General features: G+C 45.2%; 1 protein-coding gene across 8 annotated transcripts in view; it reads left to right on the top strand.

Moving 5' to 3' along the window:
* Positions 1–12765, top strand: part of TMEM44 (transmembrane protein 44) — an 87836-nt gene that overhangs the window by 20245 nt on the left and 54826 nt on the right. For 2 of the 8 annotated variants that reach the window (XM_031453625.2, XM_031453619.2), the window contains exon 10: positions 7176–8099. The exons of 5 other annotated variants lie outside the window; for them this stretch is intronic. In XM_031453625.2, the coding sequence (XP_031309485.1) occupies positions 7176–7286 (111 nt within the window). In that variant the 3' untranslated portion in view covers positions 7287–8099. Of the gene's footprint in view, positions 1–4861; positions 5031–7175; positions 8100–12765 lie in introns of those variants that run through there. One more of the 8 variants, XM_031453632.2, reaches the window with a different exon arrangement.

The following is a 12765-nucleotide window of genomic DNA, read 5'->3' as shown; positions in this document are numbered from 1 at the left end:
TGTCAGTTCTTAGAGGCGGAAAGGCTTCCATCAGGAAGAGAACAGGGTCAACCATCAGCAAAATGGGCTGCTGCATCTGCCTAGATGTCACTCAGAAAATGTCCTCTGGCCTCTTCTACAAGCATGTCCATCACACAGATCCAAGGGAGAGCCTTTTTGCTTCCACCTGGACCAGTGCCAGCGCGCCAGCCTGAGCTCCTGCCTCCATCTCCCCTCCTTTCATTGCTGTCCTACCCAGGATCTTCTTAACACTCCACCAGCCCCACAGCCTCCCTGCTCTCAGGCTTTCTGTGGCTTCTTCCTGATTAACCTTTTACATCCAGACCCCTTATCCTGACCTCCAGGACTCTTCACTGTCTGGCCCTGGGCCGACTCTCCAGGCTTTTCTCAGCACCTCCAGCCGGTTCTCTTCTCTGCATTCCTTTGTTCATCTCGGTCTTCTCCTCCTGCCCTTCAAGGCCCTGGTTAAATCCTGCTTCCTCCAAGAAGCCTTCCCTGCAATCCTGAGTAAGGCTGCTAGACTTAACAGGGGAAAAATACAGGACTGCCCGTGAGGTTGAATTTCAGATAAACATATCTATACTAGAACATACTTTGTTATCTGAAATTCAGATTTCACTAGGTGTCCTGTGTTTTACCTGCAGCCCTGCTCCTGAATCAGACCTGGCATGCCCACTTCCAGCCCTTCCCAGGACTACTTCTTCAGTTCTCTGGAGCAGCATATGAACAACAAAATTTCTTCCCACCAGATCAGGAACATACAGTATTATATGTCAATTATATCTCATGTTTTATTGGGAAAGAAATTAATTTAAAAAGCAGGAACAGGCGCCAAGGTTGCCAAGGCCTTTCCCACAGGTGGGCCTGGGATTTGACCTAAACACAGTGTTTGTATCCCTTGTGACTGGAGTTCAGCGGTGCTTGCTCCCAACCCCTGCTGCCCACCATTTTAATACACATGGCTTCTCCATCTCGGCCCTTTTGTCCCAACCTTGGGATGTCCCTGCAGTGAAATAGTGTCATCTTTATAAAGGAAACCGACCCACTGGGGGTCAGAACTTCTCTCACTGATCCAGTTCACCATGGACCTTGCATACAGCACTTCCCAGCCTGTGTCCCGTTTTCCCATCTCACACTGCATTTTCCCCACAGCTGCTGGGAAGGAAGAGCGAAGTGGGGAGGTTGTTCTGTTAGAAAGAAAGTGTGGGCATTGAAACCGTGCTTGATCCAGAGTAAGTGCTATGGAACTGCTGAATTAACTAAAGAAATAGAAAGGAGGAGATTCAGAAGCACAGGGTGTAATGTTGAAAAGCCTGTGAGGTACTAGGTCAAAAGGAAATCTCCTTAATGAAAGCTAAGACGGAACTGTAGCTGGTGTGTATCTGGCCAGTCTCAAAACTTTATGTTCAGGAGAAACAAAAGAGCTTTATCATCAGTCCTGAGTCCAGTACCATTTCACCTCCCCAATCTTGGGGAAGTCACTTCTCCCCAGACGTAAGGGGAGGGAGTGAATGATGCCTGAGGGCCCATCCAGCTCCCAAGCCTGGGAAGTGACCCTGTTTCCTCAATGGCTGAGACACACCTCAAAGTCTTCAGGAACAAAGGAGAAGTTTCCATGTGCCTGTGGACCGGGGCTACAGGATGCATCTCCGTTCCAAAAGCACAAAAAAGTGTGCCTTTAGAATTGAGGTGTGTTGAAATACTACATGCTGTGGTTCACAGAGGTGATGGAATCATGATCCTAAAGACAATCTAAGGATATTTGGAAATGCTCATGATATGTTGAGGAAAAAGCCATTTGCATTATTTGGGGTGTGTGTGTGTGTGTGTGTGCGTGTGCGTGCGCGCGTGTGTGTGTGTGTGTATCTGTTTCAGAGGACTATTCAATACAGGTAAACAGAGGTTCTCGTTTAAGGATAGAATTATGGGTGATCTTTATTTTTGTTTTCGAGAAAAATTTCTACGCAAAAATGAATACATTTTCTCTTGAAATGGGGAAAAGACTATAAAAATGTTATTTACTTTTACTTTTTGAGGGGATCTAAAGACAGTGTAGTTACAAAGTTTTGGGTTAATTGTACTCCCTAGGCATATTGGTTTAAAAAGTAATTTAAAAAAAGAAATCTCAGCTATTATTTCCACTAGAGGGCAGTCTTCTGAAATTTTAGACTTGATGCTGAAGTTTTTGGAAAGGAAGTTTCGAGGTTTCATTTCAAATCCAGTTGGCGGACTTTTTTTTTTTTTAATTGAAGTATAGTCAGTTTACAATGTTGTGTCAGTTTCTGGTGTATAGCATAATGCTTCAGTCACACACACACACACACACACATACACACATATTCCTTTTCATATTCTTTTTCATTAGAGGTTACACAAGATATTGTATATAGTTCCCTGTGCTATGCGGTATAAACTTGTTTACCTAACCGAGCAGTTAACACTAGTACATTAGAATTAACTAAAGTGCAGACTTTATTTGGATTTGACCAGTTTTTCCTTTAATGTTCTTATTCTGTTCCAGGATACAATCCAGTATATCACATTGTATTTAGTAATTTTTTTTTCTAACAAAACACTCACTCATTGTGGTAACCACAGATTACCAATTATATTTTAAATGAACATCTATATTTTCTAAAGAAAGGTGAAGATTAGCATTTTTTTCTGTTATCTCTTTTTTTTAATTCCATTACATTTGCAAAGGTTGTTTAACTTTTCCAATCTCTATGTTAGCATCAATATTTTTATCTTTTGCAGTGTGTGTGGAACCATCATCTTTAGTAACTTTGTGTCTTCTCCAATTAATTTTTTTTTCAGTTTATGTTTCCTCCAGCAAGATGGCATTAAAAGATGAATGCTATGGAATTACCACAGTTTGTTAGGTGTAATAATGGCACTGTGCTTAGGAGTTTTTAAAAGTCATCTACGAGATACATACTGAAGTATTTACAGATGAAATTATTTGCTTTAAAATACTTCAGCACATAAAAACTTGGGAGAATTAGAGCAAATGAAAGGATGTGTTCATGGAGAGTCATCAGATTATTTTTTTACTTTTGGATATGGCTGAAGAATCTTACAATTAAGAAGTTAATCAAAAGGAAAAGGCGTGGTATACAGCTGAAGTCAGTGGTGACTGGAGTTGGCCATGTCTAATATGTCCTATTGCGGAAAGGGGGAAAGAGTTCATTGGTGCCCAGCTGGAAGCACGTGACCTGGAGGGGCGGATGGGAGGGGGAGGGAAGAAGGGAAGAACTGGGGAGACAAATGTTGGGCTGCGTTTCAGCTGCCCCCCACCCCATATAATGCCCACCCTCCTGCAGGGCACCACATCCTGCCCGTGGTGGGGGGTGGGGCAGGGAACGCATGTGAGGGGCACTGAGCGAGGACCCAGCTTTGGCACACCTGCCCTGCCCTCCTCGCTTCCAGAGTGGGACCTCTGCCCTTTGCCCCAGGGCTACCAGTTGGCCAGGCACTGAGCTTGGGGCACGGCTCTGCCAGCACAGCCTTGGACACCTCTCTGCTCTGCCCACTCCATCCCCACCTCCAGCTCTGGCCCAGAGTGGCACTTGTGTGGGCTCCAGAGCAGAGCCCCATCTCTGGGCTAGCAGTTATCAATGGACAAATAGAGGTATTCAGTAAAGATTTTACAATTTTAACTCAGATACACAGCTACACACACACACAGCAGACATTTGCTGAGTGCACTCCACACCAGCTGAGTGTACTCCAGGCCCTGAAGGCTCAACGTTGAGTTAAACTGGGGCCCTCAAAAAGCTCAGAAAGACAAAACAAAAGCAAACAAACAGGAGTTGTTCAAAATGAAAATTTAAAAGAATTGAACAGTAGGGGCTTTGTTTTAGTGTGACAATAATGCCAAATCCTGTGTACTGTTCAGATTGGCAGCTATTCAATGTAATAGACATTCACAGAACAGTGTAACAGACACTTGCAGATTCATAGTTCTGTGTCTCTCTCACACACACACACACACACACACACACGCACGCACGCATCTCCCAGGCACTGCAGGAGGCACTGGAGGAATGGGAGCAGACGGCGATGCCACACTTCAGGAACCTGAGTCAGACATATTTGAGGCTTGGGGTGGAACCAGCCATGCAATAAAGGCTGATTAAAAATGAATCTTGGCTGATAGCACATACCCCTTATTTTCAAGTGAGGGTTTCACTTGCGTCTCTCTTTCTTAGTTTTATGGGTTTGAGCTGACTCATCTCAGCCATGTGGTTAGTAATGGATTTATTATTATTATTATTATTATTATTATTATTATTATTATTATGCCTAATAGTAATAATTTCTAATAATAGTAATTTAAAAATCTGTATAGATAATCATTTTTTCAAGGACCTGTAGCCCTTCATAATTATCACAATTATCCCATTGATCATTTAAGTAAATTGTCACCGCTTGTAGCTGCTGCCTTTTTGCTTGCTGAAGTCAGCTGTTCCTTTGCCTCCAGACCAGTGGAGGGACTGCCTCCTGGCTCACTGAGCAGACAGGGGCTGGCGCCAAGCTCTGCTCTGCTCTGTGATGGTGGCAAAATCTATTCAACACTTTTTTTTTTTAATCTTTCTTTTTATTCTGTAGCAGAAGTATTGGGAAGCCCTAAACCTGGAGCAGGTATGAACAGTCATGCTCTCTCTTTATTCCACACGGGACTTCCTGTGGCTTGATTTCAGTTCCTGTTTCTGTGAGCCCCGCTTGGATGGCTGGGCCCATGCCAGATTCCTTTAGGAGAAAAAAAAATGTGAAAATGAAAGGAGAGTCTGAGGGTCAGGGTATTTTCTGGGCTCTCTCAGTTGAGAGTTCTTTCTGTTTGGTCCAATCCATCATGTAGGGACTCAGAGAAGATGTGTAATCCAGGGGAAAAACGTGGCTTGGAACAAAAGTCTCTGAAGAAGCAGAAGAAAGGCAGGTTGCTAATGGTAGTAGTGCCGGGAGTGCCCTCGGCAGTTGAGATCAACACTCCCCCGCGTCGTCATTGTGAGACCTTGGCAGCTGCTGCTCCCTCCATGCTATCCTCGCCTCCACGTGATGAATGAGCACGCTTCACAACAGCCACCTGTGCCTGTCATCTCCAGGACTTTTTTCTACTAAGGGAGTAGATTATCTTTTGCTCAAATTCTCTGAATGCCTGGATTCCAGCAGTGTTTTTATTACTTAAAATGACATTTTAAAACACATTATTCTGGGAGTTCAGAAGGAAGAGACAAAATGTTTTCAAAGGCTTAACCCACTTCCAGGAGTGCACCTGATCAAAGTAGCGGGCTGTTGCTGTTTGCCCGGAGCTGAATTGGTCAGGAGTAGCAAGAATAACTCTTAAGAAGCCATTTTAGGAGCTGAAGCAGTGGTTATGAAATATCAGCTAAGAGTCACCCTAGGAGCTTGTTCAAATGCCAAGCCTTAGGTCCCAACCCATGCATAGGGTCTAGGGTGGGTCGCCGGCATCAACCTTTTTAATGAGGGCCCTCTGGTGAGGTTGGTCGAGAACCGAGAGATCTAGAATGGAGGTCTCAGCTTGAAAACAGAATTCATCCAAAAGTACACTGTCCATGCTCAGAGGACAGAACAGGTCCCCACTCCCACCCTTGGGCATCTGGGCCACAGAGAATGAGGGGCCAGGGAGCTCTTTCACTTGGGAGATCTGATAACGTCCAGAAGGAATCTGCTTAGAGGTGTGTCCCCCCAAGCCTGCAACCACAAACATATGAGAAGTTGGCACTGGGAGTGCCTGGCACAGCCCCAGACAGGTACGTGGGGCTGAGCTGCACCAACCAAATCAGCTTAGTCCCTGGCCTGCAGGGTTACTGGGTCTTTTAAATGTGATGCTTTTCTTGACGACCAAGTAGTAGAACTTAATTCGGTTATTATCAGTAAATCACTAATCAAATTGCGCTTGTTCAAAATAAAACTACAATGTGTGTTTTAAAACTGGCAGCATGTGGGCATTATCTGTTAGTGGCTCAGGGAGCCTCTAAGACCTTGTCCTGGCCCTCTAAGGACTAGACTCTTTGATTCCACTCAGGTTTCAGTGGCTGGTAGAGCATTTTTCTTTGGGTCCATGTCCATGCCTGGCCCTATTTTCTTGCCCAAATAGACTGGCCTGGGCTGACACATCCTTCATGTCCTTTGCTTGTTTCCTGGGCCTTTTGTTACTATCAAATGCAACCTTATGACTCAGAATCATCAGTCATAGAAACTCAGAAATATGAGATCGTGTTATCTAGTTGCCAATTCAGCCTCCCAATGTACACATGGAGGAATCAAGATCAAAAGAAAAGCAAGCCAGCTAGTGGCAGAAGGAGGGCTTAAGCCTGACGTCCCATTTGCCCCTGTGGCTGGAATCACTAAGGATTCCCTTGCTTTCGGCCCACATGCAAAGTCCTCTCTCATCTGTTAAGAACAACAGGAGGACTTTGCAAACAGCCAATCAATGCTTGTGTGCCCATCTGCCCACCTGCCCACTCCTACCCCTGCAAATTTCAATTTCCCATACTTGTCTGACTCAGAGTGATGAAATATTCACTAGCAGTGACAACTCTGAATTAAGTTTTAAGTGTTTGTTTTTGACAAGTCTGCTAACCTCAGAAGGAAACACCGTGTGGGGGCAAGGGCAGACCAGTGCCCTGCCCTACGTGAGAGGACAAGGCAGTACCCAGAGACAGGGCATGGCTGTGTGTCGCTTAGCTGCAAACCAGTGGTACAGACAGTACAAAGAGAGAAGTGGGTGAGAGCTCAGTGGGGGAAGCAATCCTCTTCTTGGAAGAGGAGGAACTTACCTGAGCCCTGAAGAATGGTTTGAGTTTGCCTGGTCTTTTCCAGGAACGAGTTAGGCATGGAGGTAGGAGTTCTCAGGATAATGGGAATATGACTCAGTCTCACTAGAGAAGGACTTGGTGAAAACAAGGGGAAAAAAGAGTGGGAGGGGAAGTAGGTCTGGTCTGTTCAGGGTGGCTGTCCATTAATTCCTTGATTTAAGTTTTACTTGTCCTGTTAGGTCCTAGAAACACAGGCCTGGTTAACCTATCTTTATCTGTTTGTTCGTCTGGGCCTGGGCCGTGAGAACCAGGATTGGAGCTCTTGTTGGGGGAATCATAAGAGATGAAAAGGGTCTATTCCATCAAGGTACCTCTTGTATCTTTTCTCCACAGTGGGACCCTGAAGATGTAAACCTTGAAAGGAACAAAGATAACATGCAGATGCTCAGATCCCAGGTGCACAAGTGGTCTGTGAAGCCAGTGGACTTGACCTCTGATGAGTAACACTTTCTGGAGACAGCTCAACAGCTCCGAGCTGTCAAGCATTTGTCAGGATCTGAGCAGGGATCAACCTGCAGTGACACCCATGACTGGAATTTAAGCTTCTGCCGAGGCTGCCCATGAAAATGAGGAACAAGGAGCTGTCACAGAGCTTGGCTGGTCGGCACCATGGCTCAGAATGGAGCTAAGACTTGGGGTCCTCTGGACAGGCCCCAAGTTTGTTCTGAAGATTAGAAGTTCACAAACCACTCTTGCTTTGAGATACAATCTAAAGGACTTTGGACCTTCTTTTCCCTTTCCCTTTAGATTCGCCTGTACTCTGACTATCTGCTAGGTGCCAGGAACGAGTTCATCAAACAAACAGCTGATATGTTTGGATCTCCATAAAGCTCTCTTCTGCCAGAACTGACTAAGCCTAGGAGAGGACTGGGCCAATGTTCTGGGGGTCTGGGATGCGATCACAGGTACTGATGGGAACTGACTCCTGCCCTCCAGTCACCCACTTGAGTTTTCTGCTGGAAGTTAGGAGAGGACTGTTTGATGAACCAGGTGTTTGCAAGATCATTGGTATTGCAAGGGCAAGCAAAGCAAATTGCTCTAGGTACCAGGACTTGCTCCAACCTGGCAAGGTGTGTGCTGGGGCAGGGTTTGCAGATGAAGGGGACTATCTGTTTCAGGAGGTACCTGAAAGCACACAAAGGGTAAGAGGCATGATGGGAGGTGTTCAATTTAAGCACTGAAATCCCATTTCAGGATTTTTTGGAGCGAGGGTGGGGGGAACACCTGAATGAATAAATCCTGATTGAGTGAACTAAAGTATCTCACCATGGAGCAAAGAGATATGTCTGAATCCCAGCACAGCCACAGAAGCCTGCCATGAGAGGATCTGGGGGAAATGTCAAGAAACACAGTCCTGTTCCTGGCTGTCCCCTAGCAGCCTGTGTGACTCAGCTGCAGCTGCCCAATTGCTCCTAAGGGGTAGTTCAAGTCGCAGCAGCATGAAAGGGGTGCCTCACGGAAGCAGGTTGGTTTCACAGGTCTCTGCAGGGATTCCAATCCCCAGTGTGACCTCTGAACTAGAAGTGAACTTAAAGCCACCCTATTTACCCAACTGCTTTGGACCGTGCTTGTCTTGTAATAGAGTTTGCTAAAGTCAGTTTTGCTCTGTGATCTTAATCACCAAAGCTGTACTTTGAGGGAAGATGAAACTTTGAATTGAGGTGCAGGGGTTGGGAGAGTGTTCTGGCAGAGGAAACCACACAGGATTAGAAGCAGGGAAGAGAGGAATCTAGCCAAGGAAAGAGGAATCTGATGTGACCAGAATGGGTGTAGGGAGTGGGTGAAGGGGCTGAAAAGGAACCTGGGAGCTGGTACTTAATTCTGTGGGTGACTGGTAGCTATTGCAAGATCCCAGAGTAGGAAAATGGCATGCCTTAGAGAGACCACAGCTGACTGGTGAGTTTTACATCCCTATGGCCACAACTTTTCAGGAAGCAGAAATGTAGTCAAGGATACAGTACAGACTTGGGGAACGTGTTTCATCTGATTGGTAACAGCAGGGCAGGAGGAGGGCTCATCTTGGGAAACGCAGAAGGCGTGGTAGTAGGATGACATCCCTGGAGTTCGCCTTTAGCACATTCCCCTCTCTCCCAAGGGGAGGCTGGCTCATGCTCTGTGGGGCACCCGAAACTGGTTGGCTCCTGATAGAAATGGCCACTCACTCAAGAACATCAAATGATCTTGCTGACTTTGAGCAGCACAAACTACTTGAGCTCCAGATGTTGACCATTTCTCTGGACCCCATCGTCCCAGCCTCTTCCTTCACAAACCAGTATTTAGTGTTGTCCAAGCTTGTCTCAAAATTGAATCCCAAGTCTCTTCATCCAGAGTGAACCTTTAAACTGAGCAATTTTGGAAGCAAAGTGTGGCCTCATTGTTCAATGGGAATCTGCCTGTTATGCAAAGCTCTGGAACTCTGGGGCCTTCATGAAGAGGTGCCAATCAAAATGCCTTTCTCCTAGCAGGCATCCTTCTAGCTGCCTTGGGCCTCCATTGCAGCTTCATCCCTCACTGTTAGTCTGACTAGGAGGATAATGGGAGTTACTTGTCCTGAAGACTCACTGAACAGTGCAAGACGCTGCCTACACTGGGGAGAAGCTGGGGAACAAATTGTGTGATCATCTGCCCAATCACCTGGAGATGAAAGATGGTGTAACAGTTGCAGCTGTGCTGCCTACTGTCTGCATGGCTTGGAGCTTGTTACCCAACCTTTGCGAACTCATGGGTAAACTGAGAATAGTACCTACTTAGAAAGCTCGTTGTGAAGATTAAGTAAATGAACATATATGAATGCAAAACACTATGTGACTCAAAGTAGACATTAAAGAGGGATTAGTTTCCTTCCTCCCTACAATTCCTGGCTACATATGCCCTGAAAACCAGTTAGTGACCAAGAATCAGATCCACAGATGGAAGGAGCTTCAGAGGACTGAATCCCCTTGACTACAACCCCAGTAAGTGATTATCCAACCAACCAAGTAGTTTAAACTACTCCAAAAAAAAAAAAAAAAAAAAAAAGAAAGAAAGAAAGAAAAAAAAGAAAAGGATTTCACCCATTTTAATCTCCCAAAGAAGCCTGGGTGATTTAGGGAGAGCTCTATCACTTAAGATTTTCTTAAAATCCTCTGTAGATCCTGAAGAACCAATCCCTGTATCTCCCCCAGTACTTCCGTATGATGAAGAGATTTGTGAGCCAAACTCATATTGTGTTTGTTACAATGGGGTAAGAGCTCCTCCAGAGCAAGGAGAGGAACTGGGCCAAGGAGCACGGCTGGACTCCAGTTTCGAGGTCTGATTCAGTTTGATCCTTGTCAAGTCATTTCCCTTTCTCGTCACATTTTCCTCATCTGTAAAATGAAAGGACTGGTTTCTTTTCTTTTTTTCCTTTTATGAATGTGTCAGTGAATTTTTATTTCCTACATAAGACTGGCATCTTCATAAACTCTCAAGAAAGAAACATTATAATATTATTTCAGATACACTTTAAACATAGGTTTCATTGTATAATATATACTTCTCTCTCTTTGGATTTTATTATCCATTTACAATAAAATTCTCCTTCTGTGAAGAACCCAGGCTTTGCTGTAATATGACAAGATCACAGCATTTGACATTTAAAATTTTTGCAGTTTCCTTCCAGTACTGAAAATCAAAAAATACGATATATGACTATTTTTTATGGTGACAGAAAAAGAATTCTGTATCAATCATTAAGAAAAAGAAGAGAGATGTCTTAGGCGTGTTTCAAGACTAATTTTGCAACATTTCCAAGATTCTCTCCACTTCTTTTTCTGTCCCTTCTTGATCATCCTCCTCTACATCTTCCAACTGTGAGGGTTCTACTCTCTTCCACTTTTGTTTTTTTTCTGACGTTCAAGTCAATACTTTGGCAGAGAAGGCTCTGCCTTGAAGAACAAGAGATTTGGTGCCATGGTGACTAAAATCTCTTAAAGATGTTTACCAGTCCTGTCCGGTATTATTCCAAAAGTTATCATCAGGTGAGAGGGACAATCTTAGACAAGACAGAACTTCAAGGAATGGTGCTAAATCAAGTGACTTCGAGCACATCTGATTTGCTTTTACTTTACCTAACTCTGAAAGCCAAACGAGGCGCTGGGCATCCAGGACCGCTTCTTTTGGACCGGACACTTCATTCAACAGCGTATTAACTTCAAGTGTCTCAGTTAATCTGGAGAACTCAGCATACCCACCCAATTCCATTATAAAATTCCCACCCGCTGTTGGTATCGGTGGCAGAGGGCAGCGCTCTCCTCTTCCTGGTCCTCGGAGTCTTCAGCTGTGATTGCAGCAGGGCTTAGTCCCTGTCGGGGGTCAGGGGCGCTCCCCCACTCCTCACCCTCCACTGGGCTCCTCACGACCGTCCTGGTGGGGCAGTAAGTGGTCTCCTCAAGCTGCAGCGGGGAAGGAGGCCTCTGTTCGCACTGGCAGAATTGAATCCCGGCTCCTACTGGCTATCTCTCCGGGGGAAAAGCCGCCAAACCGCAGCAGCTTGCCATTCACTAAAACCATTGCCTGGGGACTTCCGGGAAGGGAGGAAATGCGCGGCTTGGTGCGTTCGCACTGCGCAGCCTCCGACTCCGCGAGTCCCGCTCCGCCGCCGCCGCCGCCGCCGCCGCCGCCGCCGCCGCCGCGCGCGCGCGCGCGCGGGTCCCGGCCCCGCCGCCCCGCCGCCTTCGCGCCCAGGCCTCGAGGGAACTGCCGAGGGCGGCTCCTAGTATGCGTTTGACACCAATGGTTTTTTAAGGTGATAATTATAAGATTATTTTACCGTCCCTGTTGTATTTGAGTTCGTTCAGCATCCTTTGTGGTGTACTGTAAAGCATTCTCTTCTTTGTTTTAAAACTTATTTAAAATGTTTTTTTTAAATATAGTGCAGTTACACTTTTTTTTTTAAAGTGAACAGATTGTAACAAGGTTTATGAAGGAAAGCAGCAGTGTCCTGCTTTCACGCATTTTTTTTTTTTGAGGCCACCGGCTTTAACTGTTTTTGTTTGTTCTAGGAATTTTCTCCGTTAGGTTTGATTTCAAATATGCTTTCCAGCTGTACTTTTCAAAGATTATACTTTTTTTTTCCTTAGCTAGATTATCTGCAACTTGCATTAAGTAGACTAATGAGACAGCACAGCTAGGACTGGGCAACTGGTGTATTAAGAACTGTTTGTGAAAACTGTATTTGCATCCTTCGAGTTGCTATGGAATCCGTGCCAGGGCACCTTCGACACGCCGCTGTTCCTGAGCTAGCTTTCAACTTCTGAGTCCAGCCCCCGCCAGCTGATGTCTGCTTTCAGGGTAACTGGAGAGGCCCACTCCCCTGGTCTGAACTTGACCTTGACTTTCATCAGGGTGTCCTAGTACTTGGAGCGTCTCCAGTGCAAGTCTGTGGGATTTTCTAAACCGGCAGCTGGAACAAGGGGTCTCCTCCAGTGCAGCCATTGCAGTCTTTCCCAAAGCAGCCTGATCACGTATGAAAAGAGCTATCCCATAGGGCTTTCCTTCTAACCAGCAATGCACTTTGGAATAAGTATGTCCTAAAGCTCTGTGGGTGATATCTATTCAAATAGATCTGGGCAGGGCCTGGGAATCTTTAACAAGCTCAGATGATTTCTGAGAACACTGCCCTAAGGAAATTACTTTTAAAGCTGATCTATTTGTATGAGATGTTCTCATAAAACTATTTACAGTAGCACACACAAACACACACAACATGATAAGGACCCAAAACTCTACTTGTTGGGAAAGATTAAACATTATACTTTTATGAAGAAATACTATTTTGCCATTAAACCTAAAAGATCATAGACCCAGAGACTGAAGAACAGAATGGAATTACCTGGAAATTATCTAGTTGGTGCCTGAATGGCTTGCTTATTCTCACAACATGAATTGCCAGTTCTAATTTTGT

The sequence above is a fragment of the Camelus dromedarius genome, chromosome 2 (assembly GCF_036321535.1).
Source record: "Camelus dromedarius isolate mCamDro1 chromosome 2, mCamDro1.pat, whole genome shotgun sequence".
In the NCBI taxonomy this organism is placed as follows: Eukaryota; Metazoa; Chordata; class Mammalia; order Artiodactyla; family Camelidae; genus Camelus; species Camelus dromedarius.
This window is presented reverse-complemented; position numbering and strand designations above follow the sequence as displayed.